At 45.0% G+C, this 26513-nt stretch overlaps 2 protein-coding genes across 8 annotated transcripts in view; one reads left to right on the top strand and one right to left on the bottom strand.

The window, feature by feature from the left end:
- The window catches only part of IL15RA (interleukin 15 receptor subunit alpha), a 36014-nt gene extending 20994 nt beyond the window's left edge, over positions 1-15020 (bottom strand). For 3 of the 5 annotated variants that reach the window (XM_074358173.1, XM_074358172.1, XM_074358170.1), the window contains exon 1: positions 13911-14596. In XM_074358173.1, the coding sequence (XP_074214274.1) occupies positions 13911-13998 (88 nt within the window). In that variant the 5' untranslated portion in view covers positions 13999-14596. Of the gene's footprint in view, positions 1-13910; positions 14597-14819 lie in introns of those variants that run through there. The other 2 variants (XM_010961887.3, XM_074358174.1) reach the window with 2 other exon arrangements.
- FBH1 (F-box DNA helicase 1) overlaps positions 1-21737 on the top strand; it is an 86695-nt gene extending 64958 nt beyond the window's left edge. For 2 of the 3 annotated variants that reach the window (XR_012504191.1, XR_012504188.1), the window contains one exon: positions 508-1173. The gene's annotated coding sequence lies outside the window, so the exon portion shown is untranslated. Of the gene's footprint in view, positions 1-507; positions 1174-19069 lie in introns of those variants that run through there. The other variant, XR_012504187.1, reaches the window with a different exon arrangement.
- Positions 21738-26513: the final 4776 nt, after the last annotated feature.

The raw sequence follows: 26513 nt of genomic DNA, 5'->3' as shown, positions 1-26513 counted from the left end.
CTCTAAAATTGTTTTTCTTTCTTGAGGGGGAGGTTAGTAGGTTTATTTACTTACTTATTTATTGAAATGGGGGTACTGGGGATTGAACCCAGGACCTCATGCATGCTAAGCATGTGCTCTACCACTGAGCTGTACCCCCCTGCCCCAGATACTTAGATAGAGGAGGAAGCAGTAAAGCAAACTGAGCAAAATATAAACAGTTGGTGAATCTGGGCAAAGGCTATTCCAGAAGGTTTTGGTACCATCCTTGCAAATCCACGGTAAGTCCGAGGCTGTATCTGAAGAAGTAAGTTAAAACGTAAGGAAGTAACCAAAAAAAGGCACCTGATGCATGGCGCCTGGGGCCCTGTCTCTGAGGATTCTTTCTTCTTGAAGGAAACTCTGTGAGCCCTTGACAGCTCAGGCCACGATCACCTTTCGGTCAGGAAAAGGTTCTCCAATTATTTCCCATATTGTGGTTTGAAGGTGACCTCTCCTCTTTTCCTGTCCTCTCTCTACACCTTTCAGAGCTCCTTCCTCGAGTCCCGGGTCCAGCAGTGGTGCTTCTGTCTTCCCTGCGTTTGGTCCTGCCCGCGCCTTTGGTGGGCTGCGCACGTCCATCGCGGCCACCCAGGGGCCCCTGCTCTGCCGCGTCAGCTCTGGAGCGCTGTCAGTGGTTCTCTGCCGTGAGCGCGCGTCAGAACCCCTGGCAGGGCCTGTTAAAACACACAGCGCTGCGCCCTCTTCCCAAAGTTCCCGAGGCAGTAGGTCCTGGGCGGACCTGAGCTTCCGCATCTCTGACAAGTTCCAGGTGACAGTGATGCTACTGGTCCAGAAACGGTGCTCCGTGGTGTGACAGGCGCACAGGAGTCTCTGGGCGTCACAGCAGGTTATGTTGTAAATTACTTTGTGGCACCTGTTCAAGGTTTCTCATGAAGTTGTAAGTAACAGCTTGTTCATACGTTTCTCAGGTCACGGCACTGACTGCATCAGCGAGGGCTTCTTTTACAGGTTCCTCCTCATGTGCTCTTCTGAATTTCTGTTCTAATACTTTTTAATTGGATCTGATTCCCCACCTCCATCTCAAAAATACTCCGTGTGTATAGGCACGCGCATGTGTGTGTGTTTACCTTGGCAGGACCACGCTACCATGTCTTGAGTTAAATCTTAAATTTTTGCTATCAGAGTCTTAAATCTGCATCTGTGGTGCTTTGCTGTCTGTTAACAGGGCTGGGAAAATACTTAGAGGTGGAGGGGTGGGGAGGAGGAGAGGAATGACCATAAAACTCAACTCTGGAAACATCTGACAGTGGACCAGAACGGACAGTCCCATAAAAGGCTAGACTCTGCTCTGTGATAAAATGTTCCTTCCTTCCGAGGGAGCCTGAATCGACCTTGGACCTTTGGACTCTTGGGTTACATTACATCACTGGTGACCAGTCTCCATCCAGCCACAGAACAATGACTCCAGGGAATATCAGAGGCTTGAGGTCCCCAAGGGGAGAAGGATAAACAAAGACTAGATTTAGTTGGTGGGAGTGCGTTTAACTGGGTTTTCCTCCCTAGCCCTTTCCTTCCATAAATTAAGCCGCGTCTGCTCTTTGGAGCTGACAGTGTTGTTGTCTTGGGCCTGGGGGAGCGTCCAGGATCACAGATTCAAGCAGCCAGCCTCTGGGGGCCTGAGGACCTCTGCCACGGGCTGTTCTGAAACCTCAGAAGGGAGAGGGAGCCTAACACCCCTAGCTCACCGCAAACCCCACACGGTGACTCACAAGACCGGCCATTTCCTTGGGACTGCAAAGACAGTCTGCTCAAAACTGTCTTTGTCTTTTGTGGCTGCCTTATTTCACTTGGCATAATGTTCCTGGCATAATCCATATTGTGGCATTTTGCCAAACCCCCTTCCTCTGTAAGCCTGAAGAATACGGCGTTGTGTGTTCACGCCACATTCTGACCATCCGTTCGTCTCCTGATGGATACCTGGGTAAAGTTTTAGTTACTGTGACTGGTATAATGTGGGTGTTCAGATACCTCTTTGAGACCCTACTTTCCCTTCTTTTGGGTGTCTGTGCAGACATGGAATTGCTGGATCGTGCACTACGTCTGTTGTTAACTTTTTGAGGAGCTGCCGTACTGTTTTCCACAGTGACTGTACTTATATTCCCATCAACAGTGGACGGTGGTGCCAGTTTTCTGCATCCTTGCCTATACTTACTTTTTTTGAAGCTGTTATCCTGATGGGTGTGAGGTATATCTCACCAAAGTTTCAATTTAATTTGCCTAGTGATGAGAGATTTTGAGAATCTTTTCATGTGCTCATTGGTCATTTTTATATTTTCTTTGGAGAAATGTATATTCAAGTCCTCTACCCATTTTTGAATCAGATTTTTTTTTTGGTTGTTGTTGAGTTTCAGGATTCTATAGATGGCTATTAATCTCATATCATATAAATCTCTTATATGATTTGTAAATATTTTCTTCCATTCTGTAGGTTGAGTTTTACTCTGTTGATGCACAAAATTTTGAAATTTTCATAAAGTCCAATTTGTCTGTTTTTTCGTTACCTGTGCTTCTGGTGTCACATCCAAGAAATCACTGCCAAATCCAATGTCGTGAATTTTTTGTCCTATTTTTTTTCTAAGCATTTCATTGTTTTAGGTCTTACTGAGTTAAGTTTTATGTATGTGTTGGGTAAGATTACAAGTTCATTCTTTAGCATATGAACATCCAGTTTTCCCAGCACCATTTGTTGAAAAGACTGGCCTTCCCCAACTGAATGGTCTTGGCACCCTTGTCAAAAATCACTTGTCCATATGTGCAATGGTTTATTTCGGGGCACCCTATTCTATTCCATTGGTTTACATGTCTGTCTTTATGCCAGTGCCACACTGTTCTGATTACTGTAGTTTGGTAGTAAGTTTTGAAATCAGGAAGTGTGAGTGTTCCTGTTCTTTTCTTTTTCAAGATTGTTTCGGCTACTCAGGGTCCCTTGAGAGTCCGTGTGAATTTTAGGATTTTTTTTTTTTCTATTTCTGCAAAAAATGTCATTAGGATTTTGACAGGAATTACACCAAATCTGTAGATCACTTTGGGTAGTACAGTTACTCATTATACTCTCATAATCCTCATTATTTTTGTAAAATTGGTGGTAATGTTCCCACTTTCATTTCTGATTTTAGAGTTTGAGTCTTGGCTGTTTCTTCTTAGTCCATCTAGCTAAAGGTTAGTCAACTTTGTTGATCTTTTCAAAGAACCAACTTTTGGTTTCATTGGTTTTCTGCTATTTTTCTATTTTGTTTGTCTCTTCTTTGACCTTTATTCTTTCTTTCCTTCTGCCAGCTTTGGCATTATTTTGTTCTTTTTCTAGTTCCTTGAGGTATAAAGTTAGGTTGTTGATCTGAGATCTTTCTTGTTTCTTAGTGTAAGTGTTTATAGCTGCAAATTTCCCCCATAGTACCACTTTCTCTGTGTCCCATAAGTTTTGATGTGTTTCTCTCTGCTTCTTTTTCTCTTGCTTCTCCTTCTGAGACTCCCACAATGCATATGTGGGTCCTCTTGATGGTTTCCATAGGTCCCTTCGGCTCTGATCAATTTTCTTCAATCTTTTTTCTTTCTATTTCTCCGACTTGATAATTTCTGTGGTCCTATCTTCAAGTTTGCTAATACTTTCTGCTACTTGTTCACATCTGCCTTTGAATTTCTCTAGTGAAATTTTCATTTGAGTTATTGTACTTTTCAGCTTCAGAATTTCTTTTTGGCTTCTTTTTTGGTTTTTCTGTTTGTTGGTATTTCCATTTTGTTCATACATCATTTTCCTTGACTTTCTTCACATCTTCCCTTAGTCCTTTGAGTATCTTTAAGATGGTTATGTAAAGGTCTTTGTCTAGTATATCTGCCATCATGTCTTTTTCAGGAACAATTTCTGATATTTATTTATTTATTTGTTTGTTTGTTTATTTATTTATATTTTGAATGGGTTATACTTTCCTCTTTCTTTCTATAACTTGTGACTTTTTGTTGAAGCTGGACGCTTGAATCTAATAATGTGGTGACCCTGGAAATCAGGTTTCCTCCCTACCTTAGGGTTTACTTCTTTTTTTTTTTTTGTAATTGAACAAAATTTTGTGGGCTGTCTGTGTGCCAAAGGTCAGACTGAGGTGTAAACTTAAGATCTTCTCAAGTGTTTCTGAACTTTTCCCTAGGCTTGCACAGTCACCTTCTAATTTTCCCTGTATGTTTTTGACTTCCAGAGGTGTTTTGTGGTTGTTGTTGTTCCCAGTTTACTTCCATTGTGGTTAAGGGCCATCCTTGGTGTAACTTCAAAGCTTTTTAAATTTGTTGCTTTATGGCCCAGACTGTGGTCTCTCTTGGTGAATGTCCCACATGAATTTGAAGAAAGTGTGTATTTTGTTGTCGCTGGAGGGGAGGGAGGGTCTTCTGTAAATGCCAATTGAAGTTCTAATCTTGTACCCCCCCTTATATCAGTTCTATTGGTTGCTGAGAGAGTAGTGTTGAAATCTCTAATCATAATCATGGATTTATGTTCTATTCCTTTCAGTTCTATCAATTTTTGCCTTATGACTTTGAAGCTTTGCTGTGTAGATGAAAACACAAACAGGATTCTATGTCTTCACGGTGAACTGACCTCTTTGTTATGTGTAATGTTGCTCTTTATCCCTGGTGATACTCCTCGTTCTGATGTATGCTTGTCTGCTGTTAACGCATGTGCTCCAGATTTCTTCTTCTTACTGTTTGCATGGCATATCTTTTTTCATCCTTTTACTTTTAACCTATTTTTGCCTTTATATTCAAAGTGCGTATTTTGTGGTCAGCATGTGGTTGAGTCTTGTTTTTTAATCCAATCTTGCAATCTCTGTTTTTTAATTGGTATGTTTAGATCACTTATATTGAACATAATTATTGATGTGGTTGGATTTAAACCTACTATTTTCCTAGTTACTGTCTATTATTCCATTTGATCATTTTTCATTTTCCTTTTCAGCCCGCTTTTGGATTGATTATTATTATTCCATTTTATCTTCACTATTGGCTTATTATATGCACCACTTTAAATTATTTTTAGTGGTTTCCCTAAGGTTTACAATATACATCTTTATTTTATCACAGGCTACCTTCAAATAGTATTATAGCATCTCACATATAGTTTAAGAACCTTACCAGTGCATACTTACAATTTCTCCCTCCTATCTTTTTGCTGTCATACACTTTACTTTTATATATTCTATAAACCCACAATACTTTGCTACTATTTTTGCTTTAGACAGTTAAGCATCTTTCAGAGGGGTGAAGAGGATCAAATATATTTTATTTTCTTCCATTTTAACCATTTCCAGAGCTTTTCTCTTTGTAGATACAAATTTCTGTTTAGGACTGTATTTCTTTTGCCTAGAGAACTCTGTTTAACGTTTCTTATAGCACAAGGTTGCTGGTCATGAATCCTTTCACCTTCTGTTTGTCAGATAAAGCTTTATTTTTGCATGATACTTTTCCTGGTTACAGAACTCTGGCTTGACAGTTTTTGTTCTGTATTAGCACTATAAAGATGTCACTCCGTTTCCTTACGGCGTGCATAGTTTGTGATGAGAAGTCTGTTGTAATTCTCATGCATAATGTATCTTTCTTTTGTCATCATTTCTCTTTATCTTTGCTCTTCAGCAGTTTGAATATGATATGTCTAGGCAGGAGGGATTTTTCGGGGGGGGGGGCGGTGGCATTTATCCTCTGAGCTTCCTGGATCTGTGATTGAATATCATTTATAAATTTGGGGAAATTCTCAACTATTATCTCTTCAAATATTTTTTCTGCTTCATTCTCTCATTTCTGGAATTCTGGTTACACATATATTAGATGGTTTTCTATTGTATCACAGCTCTTGGATACTCTGTCCTGTGGTTTTTTCTCTCTTATTTTTTCTCTTGGTGTTTCTGTTAGAGTAATTTGTATTGACCTGTCTTCAAGGTTACTAATTCTTTCCTTGGCTGTGTCAGGTATTCTGATAAGCCTGTCAAAGGCTTTCTTCATGTCCATTTTTTTTTTAATCTCCAGTATTTCCTTTTGAATCTTTCTTACGGTTTCTACCTCTCAGCTGAAATTCCCCTTTTATTTGTGAACACTGTCCATCTTTTTCATCTGAGCCTTTAACATATTAATGATCATTCCTTTACTTCTAGTCTGACAGTTCCAATTTCTGGGTCATCGCTAAGTCTTGGTTATTGCTTTGTCTCTTGATAGTGGGACTGTGTTGTTGTTGCTTTTTTGTGTGTCTCATAATTTTTTACTGAATGCTGAGCTATGTATGTAGAGCTGAGATAATTTCTATGCCTGAAAATGGGAACGCTTCCGCTAAACTGACGCAGTGTGTGGGGGGGATTGAGTTAATCTAGTCAGCTGTTGAGTTGGATTTGGATTTTGTTGTTGCTATGGTTACCTTCAGAATACCATTGGCTTCAACTTCTTCTAGTCTTATCTTGTGCTTAGGGTGAGGACTGGAGCGGCGAAGGTTTTTTTCACTGTTGCTGCTCCACCCTCATCTTTTGCCCTTCTCTGACTAAACCACAGGAGACTATCTCTGCACTCTCTTGCCCGCCCCACCGTGAGCAGTTGACTACTGTGCTTGCTAGTTGGTGCTTGCTTGCCTGGACATGGTGGGGGCAGGGAAGGCTTCTGTTGTCTTAGTCCAGCCCCAGTCTTCGGAAGGCCCTGTGAGCCTGGCTCTCAGGGTTGAGCTTTCAGTTATATTGTTCCTTCCTTTCATGTCAGCCAGCCTCTCCCTGGTATCTTAACAGGTTTTGTACATGAAAAAGCTTCCTTCTCCTCATCCAGCAGCAGCAGCAGTGGACCTCCATGGGTACTGGCACAAGATCCTGAGCTAGGACAAGTATATGTGGGTTTATTTGTGGATTTGCTATTCTCTTCCATTGATAGATTCGTCTACTTGTTCATCTTGACACCAATACCATGCTGTCTTGATTATTGTAGCTTTGTAGTAAGTCTTGAAGTCAGGAAGTATAAATCCTCTAACTTTGCTAATCATTTTCAAAGTTGAGTTTGGTTCTTTACTGGGTTTTAGAATCAGTATATCATTTTCTAACCAGAAAAGAAAAAAAGCCTACTGGAAGCTTGTTTGGAATTGTATTACGTTTATAGGTCAAGTTGGTGAAGAGCTTATATCTTAATAATATTGAGTTTTCTCAATATCCATAAACATGGTGTCCTTCTTGATGAAGTTAAGTCTTCAGTAATTTATCTCAGAAATGTTTTATGGTTTTCAGTGTCCCAATTTTGTACATCTTTTTTCAGATGTATTCCTAAGTATTTCATATTTTTTGTGCCAACACAAATGGCATCATTTTTCTTACAATTTCTAATTTTTTGTTGCTAGTATTTTATATATTGGTAGATGTAAATTAATTGTGTATTCTGCAACTCTGCTGAACTCACTTGTTCCAACAGCATTTTTGTAGATTTCATGGGGTTTTTCTATGGAGACGGTTCCACAGAAATTCAGTGATTCCACTTTATCTCCTTTGTGGTCTTAAATAACTGTAACTCTTTGTTGTATTATTGTACTGGTTGCTTTAGGGTGTATACAGTCTGCCTCCAAGCGAAGCTCTGCCACGCCACACATACAGCATCAGAACCGGAACAATATACTTTCACCTCTCTCCTCCCAGCCTTTGTGCTATTTTTGTCGTACCTTTTGCTTCTCCATATAAGCACCACAACACATTATTATTATTTTTGCTTTAAACAGTTGATAACATTTTGCTGCCTGTGGATTTTAATAGATGTTTGTTCTGTATTATTCATCATTTCGGGGGGTTTTTTTCAGCAGGGGAGTTTTTCAGAATATCTAGTCTGTCATTTTGCTGAAAGAAGAAGTCTGCTTTCCATTGTCAACAGTCCTCAAGGGTAGATAAATCCATCAATAATTGGTATATGAACACCCAAGGGCATCAATATTCTGCAGCCAATCCATCCAGCCGCATGATGGCCAGTAACTGACTTTACAAAGCTAGACTCTCTCACAAGTGCACTGGAGCTAATACATTTGATTGTATCGGTCACCTTTCATTTCAGAGGCCTTAGTCACATCTTTTGGTACTTCACTGATAACTTAGCTGTATGTTCTTTCATCACACTGTTGCCTAGATAATCAGTGTAAGCAAGCCTCACCTTGTTTACAATACGGTAAGCTCCTTAAAGGTGGTGAATGTATTCCTGTGGTACTCCCACAGCGCCAAAGCCAGTATGTGATGGGTATTTTCAGAAGTTTGTTAATGGCTGATGAATCCATAGAGTGGAATGGACGAAGGAATGGAAGTGGGAGGAAATGTAAGACTCCGGGACTTTCAAAACCCTTTTAAGTAGCCAGAAACCATATATAAGAAGTCCTAACATTCATTTAAATGAAGTCACCAAAATAGCTGTGTAGGGCCACACCTCTGTCTGCTCCCCAGAGCCCGTGACTCGGACTTCTTTATCAAGCCAGTTTACACAGTCTAATATGAGTAAGTAGCTCTGGCCTGGTCTTGCATCCAGAGTTCAAAAGTTACCAGGTTAGCAGGCCCCCTCCCTTCTTTAAGGAAAGTCGAATCCATTCCAATATTTTCTTCCTCCGACCCTGCCATTTAAACACCCACAGCGTGCTGAGTGTGGTGGGATACAGGTAAGTATAGAATGTGGTTTCCTCCCTCAAGAAGCTCATTGTGACACTGATGTATCAAAAGCAGAGAGGCCCCTGTGTCTGCACTTATCCATTTTCCTTCATTGTTCTTCTAGCTGAGATGCCAGCAGAGCCAACACATTTCCTTTTGGCACTCAGTGTGAGTGCCCTCCATCCCCAGGTCATTGCCCTTAATCCATCAGTTCTGTTCTCTCTCAGTCTCATTTGCTGAGTTTCCCAACCCACCTGTTGCGTGGTAGGTGGATTCATCATAGTTCATGTCCTTAAATTATGGCTTTTGAAGGCTTGGAACACTTGAAAGGCTACAGGGTTGAACAGCCAACAACAGGGAAAGAATGAAATACATTCTAGACTTGTAGGACCCAAGAGGAAATCTTCCTTGGTTCAGGATTTCATCACCACTTGCTGGAACTATTGCAAAAGTCTCCAGCTTGCCTTCCTGCTCCCTGACCCTTTGGCCATGTAGCTCTGATCGTATCTCCCCCTGTTGGAGCCCTTAATTAGCTCCCCACTGCGCAGAAGAAAATCAAGTCTTTCCAAGTAGAAACATTCAAATACCACCGGTCATGTATAATGAGTAACATGCGTGGGACTCCAAGAGTGTAACTAGGGGATTTTATACATTTATTTACTTAAGAACCCACTATTTGGTAAAAACCAATTCAACAAAAGTGATTTAGCCCAATGCAAGCTTGTCAATGTGATGATTTGATTGAAAAAGAATATGCTCAAACATTTCTGCCATTTTAAAGAGACTTTCAGGGGTATCCCCTTGCCTTTTTTGTTCTATAGAGCTGATTTTCATCCAGTTATTCCGACTCTGTGGTTTTTAGAACATCAGACATTTTGAAACAACCTAAGTATCCAACCACTCGGAGGTAATGGAAGCCTACAAACAGCTCTAGCAATAAGGAATTATTTAAACAAATTGTAAATGATTATAAAATGTATGCGTCGAATGCACAAATGTTACGTACACGACTTTACCCAATTTGGAGCAATCTGCAAAAATGATAAAGCCATGAAAACACTGCCAAACAAGATCAGCTATAATTAATTAAAAATGAATTATAAAAAGCCCTCCAAAATTCTAGATCTTTTTTGCATTATTTCTTTTCTAGTTTTATTTATTTCCTTTTATTACAAAAGCAATTCTAGTTATGACAGAAAAGTAAGAAAAGGCAGACAACTACACACAGAGACACACACACGACCTATAATATCTCTATTTACTCAACGACAACTTCTAGATCTTCTGGTAAAAACTGAACCTTATGATACACACTGTTGAAAGCAACCCCATTTTATTTATGCAATCCTCCAGTGTTGAAAATTTAGGTTGATTTCAACAATCTCATATTTGTGCATTTAAGTTTTTATCACTATTTTGCTCTCAGTAGCAGCACAAAGCAGTAATAACTAAATAAAAATGATTGGGGGGGGGGGGAGGTTTTGGCAAAACTGCCCAGAATTCTGCAAAATGGTTTAAAACATGTTTAGAGATGTAAAGTTTACAACCACCCTCAAGTACAGCAGCGCCCTGTGCAACAAAACCCAAACTGGTGAGCAGGAATATTCATCTTCAAAGCACGCCTTCTCTAGCTGCATTTGGCAAATCACCTGCAGCCTTTCAGGTTATGAGGATCTTTAAGAAGCAAATGACCTCGTACCCAAGATGATGAGTTTCCCCTCCAGATCTGGCCTGTTGAGTAAGAACAGATGACAACAGCTTGCTGTGTCTATGAGCACTGTAAACTAGCAGGAACAGATCTGAGATTGTGCCATTCACACAGCTAGCCATAAGGAATGAGCTGCTCTGTATAATTTCTGAGCTGGATCATACCACCAAGTAGCAAATCTAATCATCTGTATCCTCTTCCCTTCCAAGCTCACATAAAGACATCAGGCACCCTGTGTTCTGTTAGCCCTTTGTCCATCTTTACACCTATACCACGCTGTCCTGGTCACTGTAAGTTTGTAAGTCTCGCGGTCAGAAGCGCTGGTCTTCCAACTCAGTTCTCTTTCAAAGTTGTTTTGGCTATACTAGGGCTTTTGTGTCTCCATGTGAATTTTGGGAACCGGTTTGTCAATTTCGGTAAGAAAGCCTGCTGGAATTTTTGATTTGGGAAGAATTGACACCTTAATGATACTGATTTGTCCAATCCATGAACCTAACATATCACGACTTGATTGTCTTTAATTCCTTTCAGCAGTGGTTTGTGATGTTCAGCAGGTGCTTCTCATCTTTTGCCAGATTCACCTCTAAGTATTTCATTCTTTTTGATGCTATTGCAAATGATTTTGCTTTTTTAAAAAATTCAATTTGCAATTATGCAGTACTAAAGTGTAGAAATAGAATTGATTTTCACATACTAATGTCTACAGTAACTAACACATATAAACAGCTGACGCTCAAAACAGGTGTCTGAATTATTCAGCAGAGATCGTCTCTTCAACAAATGGTGCTGAAACAATTGTATATCCATATGCAATAAAACCTGAAACCAAACCAATACAAAACCTTCAGTCCATACTTCACAAGATGTGAAAAACTAACTCAAAATGAATCACAGACATCAATGTAAATCCTAACTATAAAACTTCTAGAAGAAAACCTTTGTAACCCTGAGTTAAGCAAAGATTTCTTAGATATGACACTGAAAGCACAATACATAAAAGAACAAATTATGAAGTTGAACTTCATCAAAATTAAAATTTTCTGCTCTCCATCAGACACTGTTATGAGAATGAACAGTCAAGCCACAGACTCTGAGAAAAATGTTTATAAAGCATATATCCGATAAAGGACTTGTATCCAGAACAGATAAAGAATTCTCAAAACTCATTAATAATTCAACAACTTCGTTTTTTAAAGGCCAGAATGTTTAACCAGATACGTTACCGAAAGAAGACATTTTGATGGCAAAGAAGCAGAAAAAGAGATGCTTAACATCATGTTATTGGGAAAATGCAAATTGAACTGTGAGAGACCACTACACATCCGTTAGAACAGGAACAATGAAAAAGACCAGCCACATGCACCTAAAAATTTTTTTGGCAACTAAATGAGATGATGAATGTGTTAACTAATCTTATTGTGGTAAGCATGTCACAATGTGGACACTTGTGCACCTTAAACGTACACAATGTGATACATCAGTTACATATATCTCAGTGAAGCTGGAAAAAAAATTTGTTTTTAAAGTCAAAAAAAAAAAAAAAAAAAAAAAAGAATGGCAGTACCAAGCTCTGCCAGGATGTGGAGGAACTGGAATTCACACACTGCTGGGGACAACGTAAAAGAGCGTAATTACTTTGGAAAAGGGTTTGGCATTTTAAAAAAAAATTAAATACACATGTCATGTGATCCAGCCATTCCATTTCTAGCCACGTTCTCTACCCAAGAGAAACGAAAACCTATGTCCACATAAAACCTGTATGTGAATGTTCATAACAGCCTTATATATAATAGTTAAAACCCAGAAACAATCCAAATACATATCCAGTAACAAGTGATTGGATTAAAAAAATGCAGTATCTATGCCATACAATAGTATCTGGTAATAAAGAAGAATGAACTGTTCGTATGAGTTACATGGCTGGAGAAGTCTCAGAATAATTATGATGAGTGAAAAGAAAGCCAGGCAAGAAAGAGTACACCCTGACTCCGTTTCTATAAAGTTCTAGAAAATGCAATGACCCTACAGTGACAGAAAGCAGACGGTGGATGCCTGGGAGACAGAGCGGAGTGGGAGGTCAGGATAGTGCAGGACACGGGGAGGCTTTTGTAGTGATGGTTCTGTTTACTCTCTTGGTCCTGGTGATGGTTTCGTAACTGTACAGATTTACCTCTAAACTTACCAGACTTTGCAATTTAAATGTAGACTGCTTGTGATCTGTCAGCTGTACCCCAAGAGAGCTGGTTAAGAAAAAGTAAGCAAAAGCAGGAGCTAAAAAAGATGGAAGTGATGCCTTAGTGAGGTCAGAGAGCTGCGCTATCTTGGATGAACTTTAGAGAGCTTGCATGCGGTGTTCCTCTCTGCGCTTTGAAGCAGAAGGCTCCCCTTTGCTGGCTTCTGACTAAAGCTGCCTTCCACTCTCACACGGTCCACCAGAGTCGCCCCAGCGCTCGGGCCATCCCGGCATCTCCCCAGGGGTCATGCGGGACAAGGGCTAACGGCCTCGGGGAAATAAAGCTTCGCAAAAGCCTGCAGAGCTCTGGGGTTCACACCAAGCCAGCCGGCAGCTACTGTGATGGATGGCTCCTGTGGAGAAGTGGGCAGCTGGCCTCACTAGATGTGAACTGTTATTAGGAGTCTTGCCGTAAACACACACGCGCGCACACGCACACGCACGCACACGCACACACACGCACACACACATCGTGGGATTACTATCTCCTGGAGAGTCCATGGCTGGTCTTTGTGGCAAGTTTTGTCAGTATGCGCATTCGCGTATTTTCTGGGGAAGGGTTCCTTGCTTTCATCAGGTCCTCAGAGAACTCCCTGGTTGTAAAAAGATTAAGGAGCGCCAGAGGGGACAGAGCCAGATCCATCTCCTTTCTCCCCCCTCTTGTCTGGCTCCTGGGAAAACCTACAACCTACGGGACACTCATTCGAGTCTTCTGTTGAGATGACATGTGTGCGACTCACTCTTCCCGAACGCGCCCGGCCTTCGCCGACTTCGTTCTCCCCGCTGCGCCTGGGAGCGCGGGCTCCGGGCTGCCCCCACCCCGCGCGCTCTCGGGGTTTCCTAACTCTGAGGACGCCGGAGTCGGAGCCAGGTCCCCCCCGGGGCGCAACCTGCCGACACGTCTTCTCTCCTCCGGGACGCGCGCCGTCCGTACGCGGTCGCTGCACGTAAACAGATGGGCGGTTTTCCTCGGACCCCGCGGGGACTGCCTGCCGCTTGGCATGCGCACCGCCTTCCTCGGGGGCCTCACGCATTTCTCGGAACCTCCGTGAAACTCCCAACCCACAGCCCGCATTGCAAAGCCCGGCTTCTTCCCTTCGCCTCGGAAATGGGGGCAAAAGTGGAATGAAAAGCCGGGCCACTCGCTCCCTGCCTTGGGTGGCCAGGCGAGCCGGGCGGTGGGGCGCGGGGCCCCGAGCCGACCGTCCCCGCGTCCCTCCGCGAGTCCCCGGCGCGCGGGCGCACGCCCGCGTCCTCGGGGTCGCCCCTTGCCCGACGCCGCGTCCCCGCCCGCCAGCCGCGCGCTCCTTACCCCGCGTCGCCAGCGGCCCGAGCAGCAGCAGCAGGAGCAGCAGCGCGGGGAGGGCGCCGGCCCCGCAGCCCCGGAGCGGCCCGGCCATGGCCTGACCTCGGCCGCGCCCCCGCCCGCCGCCTCGCGGACTCGCCCGGGTCGGGACGCCCCGCCGCCGGCGCGCGCAGATGTCCACCGCCCGGGAGGAGGCGGCGGCCGCAGCTCCGGGACCAGCCGTCCCGCGAGCCGCATTCGCTTTCGCTTTTGCTTTGGCCCCCGAGGGCTGGAGAGAGGTGAGACGCGGTGACAGATCCGTGACTCAGCATCCCCACTCCCTCCCCTGGAAAAAGACCCGGCGGCACCGTGACCCCCGCGCCGCCGCCCGGTCCCCGCAGCTCCGCCGGCCGCGCGGGACGGGGACCCGGACTGTGCCCTGCGGAGGCCCGGGGACCTCCCCCGCCTTTCCCTTCTCGCTCCTGGTGACCCCAGCAGTCCCTTCCGCCCCGGGTCCCCGCGCCGAGGGAGTGGGCGAAGCTGTCGAGACGCAAACTCCTTCCCATCAAAACGGCTGGTGGGCGTCACACCCGGCTCGCCTCCACTCGGTCACCTCCCCTCACTTGTCTTCACCTGTCGCTCTGACTTCGACTGTCCCCGACCAGGAGCTGGCGGACAAGTGGCCCTGCGCCCCGCCGGTCCGGGCTGGTGACTGTGGGTGACAGCGGGGGTGTCTCCGCGTCGCGGCTGGCCGGGGCACCTGCCCGGTGCGCGCGAAGCTGGAGCGCAGCCCAGGGCGCCTGCCAAGACCTCACCGGCTCCCTGCACCGCCTCTCGTCTGACTCCAGCTGCACCTTTCTTCCCCGAGAAAATTTAAAGTGTTTGAAAGGGGCCCGTGGGCGGGCGGACCCGACGATTATCCACCTGGTGCCTTACTTCCTTGCCGTGGAGGAGTCGGCCTCATCGCCCATCCTGCTGCTTTGCAGGTGGCTTTTTTCCTTTCCTGGGGTCTCCAGTGAAGCTTGACATTACTGAGAAGCGGGTGTGTGATGAGAAAACTGCGGAGGCACAAGCAGAAACCCCCAGTCCTAGGACTGAAATGAGGCAAGCTGGGACGTCTCTGGGCTTCAGTCTCGTTCCCCCAAGTGGTGGCGTCTTGAATAACTCCAGGACAAACGACAGCACAACCTGGGAACTGTCATCGATGCAACCCACAAGCCTTACCCAGGTGGCGTCCGTTTCCCACGCACTCGCCGGAGTGTGGGAGTGTAGTTCTGTGCAGCCTGGTCACACATGGAGACGTCTGTGACCACTGCTCCCGAGACACGGAACCCTCTGTCCCCAGGACCCCTGGCGCTACTGCTCTTTGAGTCCCAGCCGCCTTCCCCTCTCACCCTCATTAAGCCCTGGCAACCACTGATCTTTTCTCCGGCTCTACCATCTTGTCATTTGAATAACGTTTAATAAATGGGAGCACACAGTTTCTCCCCTCTAGGCTTTTTTTTTTTTTTAACTCAGTGTAATGCCCTTGAGATGCATGCAAGTTGCTGTGTGTCAGTAGTTTGTTCCTTTTTGTGAGTGGTACATAGAGCTGCTTTTTTAACACGCGTGAATTTCTGCCATTCGCACCCCAACAACCCTGTGCTTATGAACGGGTGGTAGTTTCCCGGGGCCGCCATAACAAAGTACCAAAATGTAGGTGGCTTAATACGGCAGGAACTGACTCGCAGTTCTGGAGGCCAGGAGGCCGAGATCCGGGTGTCCACAGGGCCATGCTCTCTCTGAAGGCACTGGGGGAAGGTCCTTGTTGCCTCTTCCAGCTTCTGGAGTTTGCTGGTGATTCTTGGTTGCTCTTGGGTTCGTAAAGGCATCACTGCCGTTAGGTACCTGGCGTCTCCCTGGTGTCTTCACCTTGCCTTCCCTCTGTGTGTGTCTCTGTCCAAATTTCTCCTTTTCAAACGGACACCAGTCATTGGATGAGGAGCCCCCACTGCTTAATCCTCATGGCCTCATTTAATTTGACGGCCTCTGTAAAGACCCTGTGTGCAGTAAGGGCACATTCTGAGTTGCTGGGGGTTACAGCTTCAACCCATCTTTTGGGGGTGACACACTTCTTCCTATAGCAATATAGTCTCTCTATTTCTGAGAACAAAGTCCAAGGCCCATCTTCTCAGGCCAAAAGAAATGACCTGGCTGCAGAGCAGCTGGATTCCTGCCCTGGGGGTTCATTCAGGGGCCCTAAATCAGAGGGCCCTTACAGGGCTGGGAGCTTGGTCAATGGTCACTGCTCTGAGCACAGCTGCAGTTGAGGACAAGGCTGCGAGGTCAGGAAGGATGATGCCTGGTAGTGGGGTTTTCAGCCTCGGGTGGTCCTCTGGGAGGGGACAGGCAGCGGAACCTCACAATGGGAGGGTAACGTCACACTGAGCCACCTAGAAGGGGAGAGTGTGGACCAAGGCTAATGGATTATTCTGCACCCCCTTCCTCCTTCTTGCTTTAAGATCTTGAATTTTTACATTAAGATGTAATTCCTATAACAGGAAATTCTATTTTATAGCATATAATTCAGGGTTTTTTAATTCAAGATACTGTGCAACCATCACTACCATTGAATTCTGGAATATTTCCACCACCCTCAGAAGGAACCCAGTACCTTTTAGGAGTTACTCCCACATTCCTCTCCTTAGTCCCTGGTAACCTCCCATCTTTCTTTCCCCACAGATTTGCCTGTTCTGAATATTTCACATAAAATGGACTCATTCAATATGTCCTTTTGCATCTGGCTTCTCTCAGTCAGCATCACTTTTTCAAAGTTCATCATCCATGGTTTTAGGGTGTATCTTGATCCCTCTTTGTGACTGGATAATGTTTCACTAAATAGACATCCCACATTTTGTTTATTTTTTCAGCAATTCATGGATATTTGAGCTGTTTCCAGTTTTTGGCTGTTGTGAGCAACACTGCTATGAACATTCATGTATAAGCTTCCGTGTACACATAGGTTTTTTTGAGTGTTTACCCAGGGGTGGAGTTGTTGGGCCGTATGGTAATTCCAGACTCATGAAGGGCAGCAGGAAGACTCCAGGAGCATTTAGGAACCAGGCGTAACCAGTTCCCAGACTGGGGAGGTTGGGGGGGTGCATCCCACCGTTCACCGTGGGAGGGCGCACTTGACTTTGGGAGATACCGACTTGGGAACTGAGGCTGGAGATGCCTGTCCTGTCCGCGAAAAGTACCCAGCTGCTGCAGCCAACCTGAGGAAACCCAGGCAGTAAAACCAAGGTGGAGAGACTGAAAGAAACTAGTCCACTCGCCTAAGGAGTCTTGCCAAAGAGCAGAAAGACAAACATTGGCTCTAAGCATAAAAAGTACATTTTCTTATTTGTGTAAATCTTCCTGTCTGGCTCCAGGCATTCACTTGCCAAGACCAACAACAATCCATTATCATTCTTCCCTTTACTCCTTTCCACCTCCCCAGTGGCCAATGATTCTCTTCCTGTCCCTTGGGTTCTGACAGGAAAAGTAGAGGGAGGCCTGTGAACTGTGTCTTCTTGGTTATTTCTGGATGGTCGTTGTCCAGACCCACCCTCCTGCCTCTGATCTCAGCAAACCCACCTGACTTCCTTCTGGGGGCTCCACCGCCATTCTCATCACAACACTTCTTGCACAGCCTCACAGACAAGCTCGGCAGATGCTCTGAATTAGCCGATGTCTTCCTCCAGAAACTGGGTCAGCCTCCCTGGTACCCTGAAGTCAAAGAAACAAACACCAAGCAAATCAACAATCTATAAACTGCATCCCTGGGATGGGATAGCCCTACCTTCTAGGACACAAAAGCTTGACTGCTCTTGGGGAAAATCACCCCTTACTTTCTTCCCTATGACAGGTCTTTGTTAGCAAAAAATCTCCAAGAGACCAATCCACTTCTTGACGACTCAATTATATTCATTCACAGCCTCATAACCAGAATTTCATCACTTTTGTAGTTGAAAAATTAATCTATGGCATGGAGTTTGAATTTTAAAGATTTAAACATGCCGGAGGAGAGTGTGTTTTTCACAGTCATTTCAAGTTTCGTTATTCTTTAACTTGAAGTTATTTTGGAACTTTCACTTTCTATTTTATTGAGGTAACGTGATTAACACTGTAAGTTTCATGAGTACAATGTTCCACTTCTACTTCTGTGCACCCTACAGCCTGCTCACCGCCAAAAATGTAGTTTCTATCCATTACTGTACAGTTGGCATTTTTTTTTACCTGTTTCTCCCTCCCCCATCCCTTCCCCTCTGGTAACCACTCTTCTGTTCCGTGTCTTCATGTTTGTTTTTGTTTGATTTGGTTTGGAATGTTGACTTTTTAATTGCCTTTGAAACCACATTCTCTCCAGTTCTGCACATATGGCGATAATAGGACCTACCCCTTAGGCTGCGAAAATTAAATGTGAGTGAAAGCATTTTGAACAATTCCCGACATATAACAAATGCTCAGTCAGGGTTACATATGTGATATGCAATGTGTGATACATACGTTGTCCTTTGTAAACTACCTAAGATGGATGTTGAGAAAGTTGTGAGCTAAAAATGTTGAGGACAAGATAGAGTTGAAGCGTTCAGAGAAGTGTCATCTATGGCACTCAGCCCAACCGTCTGCCAAGGCAGGGTGCCAGATGTGTTGGGAAGCCAGGGCTGGTGTCACAGATTAAAAATACGAAGATTATAACCGGCTGAGTGAGGTGGTACCAGCCACCCGCGTGGGGTCGGTCGGCAGGGAGCTCCATTGGCGTCTGAGCTCCCACTTTGGGGAAGTGAAACCCACTGGGGTCGTTTTGATGACTGAAGGCGAAGTTTCAATACACCCACACTAAGGAAGTAGAGTCACGATTCTTGATCACTTACAGATCCCAGAAGCAAGGGGGCGCAGTGACTCCAGGGAAAGGCAGTGTCCGTCCCAGGTCACTGCGGGCAGGAGACAGAGCAGGGCAGAAAGCACCTTTTTCCCCTGTGAGGTGCCCCAGGAAGAGCAGAGCGGGAACGTGGCATCCTCCACTCCATCCGTATCTGAATGCCCAGACTCTGGGTGGGAGTAGGGTATCACACAGTAAAATGCTCTGGCAGCAACTCAGAAAAACAAGTTGTTTTTCTCAAAAGTTTGTTCTCTTTTCTTTGTTTTCTCCTCATCACACCAAGGCATTAAGGAGATGGACAGGGAGGCCCCAGGAACAGATGGTGAGGATAGGAACTCCACCCTGGGTGAACGTTCCCAGCAGCTGGGACCAGTGTTCCCACTTCTGCTGTCACTCCCGTTAGCAGGACAGCAGCCAACTGGGATGACACATTCGTAAAGCCAGCTGCCCCAGGTGAGTCAGCTTCTTGATCCACGGCCACTTGCCCCACGGGAATCCCCAGCTGACCCTCACCCCCCTGAGAGCCCAGCCTGGCCTGCCACCCTCGGGACTTTTCCTTAATCTTCACAACCTGTGTCTGCCCCTCCTCTTCCCTACCCTGCCCCCCAACTCCATCTACCTCCTTAGTCTCAGCTCCGGGTGAGGAGAGCTTGGAAGAAGAAGAAGAGCCTTCAAGAGTCTCCTGCTTTCCCCTTTGTCTTTTGGTTCATCCCTAAATAACTTAGGATGAAGCCAAGGGGCAAAGTGACAGAACCTTAGGGTTTTAAAAATGCAAATCCAAGATTTATCCAGGAATCTCAAGCCCAGATGCCCACAAGGACCAGATGGTGGAGTGGGTGGGTGTGAGACAGATGACTGGATAAAGAAGCTGTGGTATATTTATACAATGGAATACTACTCGGCCATAAAAAAGAATAAAATAATGCCATTTGCAGCAACATAGATGGAACTGGAGTTCGTCATACTAAGTGAAGTAAGCCAGAAAGAGAAAGAAAAATACCATATGATATCACTTATGTGTGGAATCTAAAAAAAGAAAAAAGAAGACACGAATGAACTCATCTACAAAACAGAAACAGGCTTGCAGCCATAGTAAACAATCTTATGGTTACTGGGGGGAAGGGGTTGGGAAGAGGTAAATTTGGGAGTTCGAGATTTGCAAATATTAACTACTATGCATAAAAATAGATTAAAAAACAAATTTCTTCTGTGTATCACAGGGAACTGTATTCAATATATTTAATGAAAAAGAATAAGAAAATGAATATATGTCTGTATATGCGAGACTGGAACATTGTGCTGCACACCAGAAACTGACACATTGTAACTGACTGTACTTCAATAACAACAAAAAAAAGAAAGATACCTGGAATATTCTCAACCATTTGGAAATTCGACAAAACATTTCTAAATAACACATGGGTCAAGGAGGAAGTCACAAGATGAGACAGAAAATTTTACCTGCAGAATATGAAGATACGCTTCAAAACTTGTGGGATGCAGCTAATGCAGAGCTCAGAGGCAAATTTATTGTGTTGAATGCCTATATTAAGAAAAAGGAAGACCTCAAATCAATGACCTCAACTCCCATGTAAAGGAAGTAGAAAAAGAAGAGCAGATAATACTCAAAGGACGCAGAATGAAGGCAATGCTTCATGTATTAGCAGATCACTGAAACTGAAACAAAAATTCATAGAGAAAAATCAGACGCTAATAGGTAGTTTTGGGAAACAAGCAATAATTTTTTTAAGTGACAAAAGACACAAATTACAAATAATATGGACTAAAGAATACATGGTGCTGTTGATGATACAGACATTTAAAGGATAATTAGGAAATATTATGAGTAACAATTTGATAACTTAGATGAAATGAATAAATTCCACGAAAGAAAGAAACTACCAAAACTCACCCCAAGAAGAAATGGGTAACCTGAATATATGTATTTATTTATTAAAGGAAGGTAGTCAAAAACCTTCCCACAAAGAACACTCCAGGTACTTACGGCTTCAATAGTAAGTTCTACCAAATATTTATTGATGAAATAAAATGAATTCCATGCAAGCCCTTATAGAAAAACAGAAAAGGAGGGGCCTCTTCCTGATTCAGCGTTACCCTGACACCTAATAGGAGCAAAAACATTACATGGGGAAAGAAAAAAGCATGTCCTTCACTAAATGGATGTGAAACTCTTAGTAAAGGATCAGCCAGCATATCAAATTTTGGGACTTCTTAGCTTTTATCATACCCCGTTGGTTCTGTTTCTCTGGAGAACCCAGGCTAATACAATCAAGCTACAAATACCAGTTGCATTTTTTGTGTCTCAGCAGCCAACCATTTGCAAGTTAATTTCCAATATAACACCACGCACGACAGTGTCAGAAGTACCTTATTGGAGGAAGACCTGCACGGCCTGTGGAGCGATGGCTTCGGAAGGATGCTCGTAACCTGATCCCAGAACCTGTGTCCAGGTTACCTCACTTACGTGGCAAAGCGATTTTGCAGATGTGACTGAGGTCAGGCTCTTGAGATGGAGAGATTATCAGGAGTCATGCAGGTGGGGTCACTGTCATCCTGAGGGTCCTTGTAAGAGGGAGGCCGGAGGGCCAGAGTCAGAGAGAGAGGGATGTGGGTGGACGCAGAGGTCAAGGTGACGTGGGCATGAGCTAAGGAATACCGGCAGCCTCCGGATTCTGGAAGAGGCTCCTCTGGAGCCTCCAGAAGGAATGCAACTCTGCTGACACCTTGATTTTGGCTCTGTGAGACCTATTTAGGACTCCTGACCTCCAGAACTCCACACACGAAATTTGTGTTCTTTTAAGCCACCAAGTTTGCCATCATTTGTCATGGCAGCAAATAGAAAACAAACACAACCTGTAAACTAAAACTTAGCACTAGTAACGTTGCTGACATAAATGAAAGATCTAAATAAATGCAGAGGCACACATTCATGCACTGGAAGATTCAATATTGTTAAGATGTCAGTTTTCCCCAAATTGGTCTGTGGATTCAGGGTAATCCCATTCAGAATTCCAGGGATTTGTCTTAATCCCAGGGGTTTATCTTTGCACCTTTTAAATTTTATTTTTTGGTTTTGGTTGTCTGTTTTGTTTTACCACTTTATTTTCGGGGGGGGGTTAATTAGGTTTATTTATTTTTATATTATTATTATTATTATTATTATTATTATTATTATTATTATTATTATTATTATTATTATTATTATTAATTTATTTTTTTAATGGAGGTACTGGTAATTGAGCCCAGGACCTCGCGCACGCTAAGCACGCGCTCTAGAGTGGGTTCAATCCCCAGTGCCCCTGCGAAGGGGGAAATATAGTACCCTTGTCTGTAAGGACTCCAGCACGCAGTCTGGCGATTAAGATGACTGAGACATCTCTAGGGAGGCACCTGTTGGAGAAAAGGAAAGGAAAAGCCGGTAAAGCCCACAGGTGTGGCTTCAGGGAGCACGGATGCCATCTGATCCCTCCAGCTGGGGTGAGCAGACAGTGGCCCCCGCAGGACCCCGGTGGCAAAAGCATTTCGAGTCATGACAATCATTTCTGATTCTAAACCTCTGTCTGACCTGCCGGGTGCCTCCCGTCCCACCTCTCCCAGCCCATGCTTTCCCCCGTCCCCTTTAGGAAGCTTTCAGGTCAATTATTAACTCACTTAGAGCCGAGTGTAAACTCTTGCCCTAGGGGTCCATCACCCTCTTCATCAGGGATGCTGTCCGGGCTCCGGCGGCCACGGGCCAGGGGGGGATGTCTTTCTTCCATTTCTGTCCCGGTCGTCTCCAGGTGCTGAGGGAGGATTTCCTGTTCCAGACCTGGCCGGTGATGACCTGCAGGTCTGTGGGAGCTACCAGGTCCTGGCCAGAGGTCCACCCAAGTTCTTGGCCGCACCTCCCTCCCTGTGCCCAGGACCTTCCTTACTGAGGCCTGGAGTGTGTGCCCGGCCCTGCCTGCCGTCCACCTCTTGTCCCCACGTGGACACCCGGGGACATTTGGGTCTCGTTCAGGCCACGTTCGCCCTGAGCGTCTCTGGACGCTTTCTCTGGCTCTCCCCACTTCTGCTGGTGCAGGATTTGTTTGCCTGACTGCTGCTCTCAGAACAGCCAGACTCCCCTAGGCTCTTCATTGTTTCTTTTTAAGTTTTATTCAGATATCTTCGACATATAAAAATTATATACACTTAAGATGTACAACTTGCTGTCTTGATAGGTGTCTGCATCATGAAAAGCTCACCACGACCGTGCTAGTTAACATCTCCACCACCCGACACAGCTGCCTTTAGGTTCTCAGTGTCTCAGCTTAACAGGGTGCTTGACCCCGGAGCAGGGGAAGGTGGAGGGGCTGGGCTCGACCCCCTCCCCTCTCCTCTCCTCATCCTTCTCAGTGAGAGTGGGCCTGGGGAAGGAAACCAGTTCTCCTGGTTGTCCCGTGCGCCCCCATCGTTTTTGCCCCACACTGTGTTTTCCTGAGGCTGAGTGAAGGTGGTGGCCGGGGCACAGAGCATGGTTTGGTGTCTTAGTATCTGACTCTGCCACAACGCAGTCCTGGACACATCATCCTGTCACACCGGCTTGGGGCCTTCTGTTGGCAGGAGGTGCTGCAGACCTGTAAGGTGAATGCACGGGGAACCTGAACGCCAGGGGCCGTCACAGACGTTTCCACCCCATCACCTTCATCTGCCTAGGCTGGAAGTCCCGCTCCCGAGTTCAGCACCGGAATCCGCACCTCTCTGGGCACGTCTGGGGAACCTGTGGGGCAGGACGCGGGAATCTGTTTGCAGTTTGGGATGAGTGAGCCCCGGGGACATTCTGGTATCTGTCTCAGATGGTTCCGTTGGTCTGGCCCCTGAGTGAGAACCTGGTGGCAAGAGGACCTACAGGCAGAAGCCGAGGACACAGGTTCGTGGAGGCCGTGGGGAGACTCTAGGGCACACGTAGCTTGTTTCAGTGCAAATACAGTCCTGCTGGTTGCGTCCTGGGGGCCCCCAAAGGTGTCTGAATGAGATGAGCTGTGTGTGTGTTGCCTGCAGGTTTGGGTAGGGCTGAAGTTCTGCACCAGCAGGTGGGGCAAGAACAGAGAATTATGAGTTATTGCCAGTTTACTTCTTATGGGGCCAGAGGGTGTTTCAGTCAGAGATCAGCCTCACTCACCCACAAAAGCAAAACAAACAAAACCCCACAACCCAGCCAGGAATGGCAAACAGAGCTGAAGTGTTTTAGCAAGCATTCCATCGGGGGTTTAATTGGCATACAGACACTGAACTTATTTCAAGTACACAATTTGATAGGTTTTGACATGGCTTCATCTGATAAACCCCAATCATACAATGTCCTTTGTAATCCTCACTCTGCCCCTCCCCTGACAGTCTGCTGTCACTGTACATTACTTTGCATTTTGTAGAAATTTATATAAAATAAATGGAATCATATGATAAATATGCTTTAAAAATTGTGACAGAAAAACATATAATACAAAATGGACCGTTTTAACACTTTTTAAGTGTGTAATTCGTGGCATTAATTACATTCAGAATATCGTGTGGCCATCACCACCACCCACCTTCAGAACTCTTTTCACCTTGCAAAATTGAAACTTTGTACCCATTAAGTAACTCACCATTCCTCACTCCCAGCAGCCCTGACAACCCGCATTCTACTTTCTGTCTCTGTGATTTTGACTACACCAAGTACGTCATGTTAGTGGAATCAGACAGTGTTCGTCTTTTTGTGATTGGCTTATTTTACTAGCACAGTGTCCTCAAGATTCACCCATGTTGTCACATATTGCAAAACTCCCTTCCTTTTCATGGCTGAGTAATATTCCATTGTGTATATACACCACATCTTTTTTATCCATTCACATGTTGATGGACACTTGGGTTGCTTCTATGTTTTAGCTCTTTTGAATGCTGCCGCTATGAACGTGGGAGTGCAATATCTTTTTGAGACCCTGCTTTCAATTCTTTGTGGTATGTACCCAGAAGTGTAATTCCTGGATCATGGGGTAGTTCTATCTTTAGTTTTTGGAGGAACCTCCATATTATTCTCTATAGTCGCTGCACCATTTCACATTCCCACCAACAGTAGTCAAGGGCTCCAATTTCTCCACCTCTTTGCCACCACTTGTTATTTTCTGTGTTTCTGGATAGTAGCCATCCTGATGGGTGTGCGGTGGCATCTCATTGTACCACTGATTTGCATTTCCCTAAGATTAGGGATGTTAACTATGTCTTCATGTGCTGCTTTTTTCCCCTCTGTGTTTTATTTCAGATGGTTTCTTTTTAATTTTTCCCAGAGGTCACAGATGTGGCTATTTTTTCCCAAGTCTTTTTTTCCCCTCTGTATTTTATTTTGGTCAGTTTCTATTGCTGTCTTCAAGTTCACCAATCTTCTCTTCCGCAGTGTCTAATCTGCCGTTAATCCCATCAAATGGATTTTTAGTCCTAGATATTATAGTTTCACATGCAGAAGTTTGATTTGAACTTACGGTTACCAGGTGGGGAAGGGGAAGGGGAGGGATAAATAGGGAGTTTGGGAATTGCAGATAATAACTATCATATATAAAATAGATAAACAACAAGGTCCTACTGTAGAGCACAGGGATCTATATTCAATAGTTTGTAATAACCTATAATGAAAAAGAATATGAAAAAGTATATATATATTTATATATACATACAAAACAGAATCACTATGTTGTACAGAAGAAACTCACAAAACATTGTAAATCGACTATACTTCAATTAAAAAAACCCCAGAAATTTGATTTAGGTCTTTAAAAAAATACCTTTCATGTTTCCACTTAGCATGTATAATCTTTACTCTAGCTTAAAAAAAATGGAATAAAGTTCTAGTTACTGTCTGAATGAGCTTGCCTGCTAACGCTAATGTCTCTTTCAGTTCCACTTTGGTTTTGATTGACTGCCCCTTACTCATGAGTCATATGTTCCTGCTTGTTTGCATGGCTGGTAAGTCTTGCCTGGGCTGTGGGCTCTGTCTTGCTGGCTGTTGGATATTTTTGCATTCCTGCAGACGTCCTCGAGCTTGGTTCAGGGAGGCAGCTGACGGCTTGGGTACACTTCGACCCCTTTGGGTCTTCCTTTCAAGGTGTGTCAGGCAGGATTAGAGCAGCTTGAGGTCTCGGAGTAGCTGCTCCCCCTGCTGAGGCAAGGCCCCTCCACGCCCTCTGCCCCGTGCCCACGAGGAAAGGCATTAGAGGTGCTTCAGCCTGGCGGAGGGGGGAACGGGCGTTACTCTCGACCCCGTGTGAGTGGGGTGAGAGGAGTGCTGCCCCTCCCGTCTCTTCCGGGACTTGAGCACTTTCCTCCCCCACGTCCGGTGGTCAGCGCTCTCCGGAAATAAAGGGCACTCATGCGGTCCTTCCGGAGCCTGCGGGTCCCCGGGCTTCCTCTCTGTGCTGCCCCCTGGGAGCTGCGTGGCCTGGGTCTCCCCGGACCCCTGCTCCATCTCCAGATCAGCGTGTCTGGTCCCCGCCTGGCTCCTCCTCCCCGCCCCACGCCTGGAACTTCCTCAAGACAGCAAGCTGGGGCCGGCGTGGGCGCAGCCCATGTGTTCCTCAAGCCTCAGGGGCTAGTACCCTTCACGGCCTCACATCCAGTGTCCTGACAACTGTCATCTCATATATTTAACCCCACTTTTCAGTTGTTTCAGGCCTGAGGGTAAATTCAGCCCCTAACCTTCCATCTTGGCCAGC

Source organism: Camelus bactrianus, chromosome 35, assembly GCF_048773025.1.
Source record: "Camelus bactrianus isolate YW-2024 breed Bactrian camel chromosome 35, ASM4877302v1, whole genome shotgun sequence".
Lineage (NCBI taxonomy): Eukaryota > Metazoa > Chordata > Mammalia > Artiodactyla > Camelidae > Camelus > Camelus bactrianus.
This window is presented reverse-complemented; position numbering and strand designations above follow the sequence as displayed.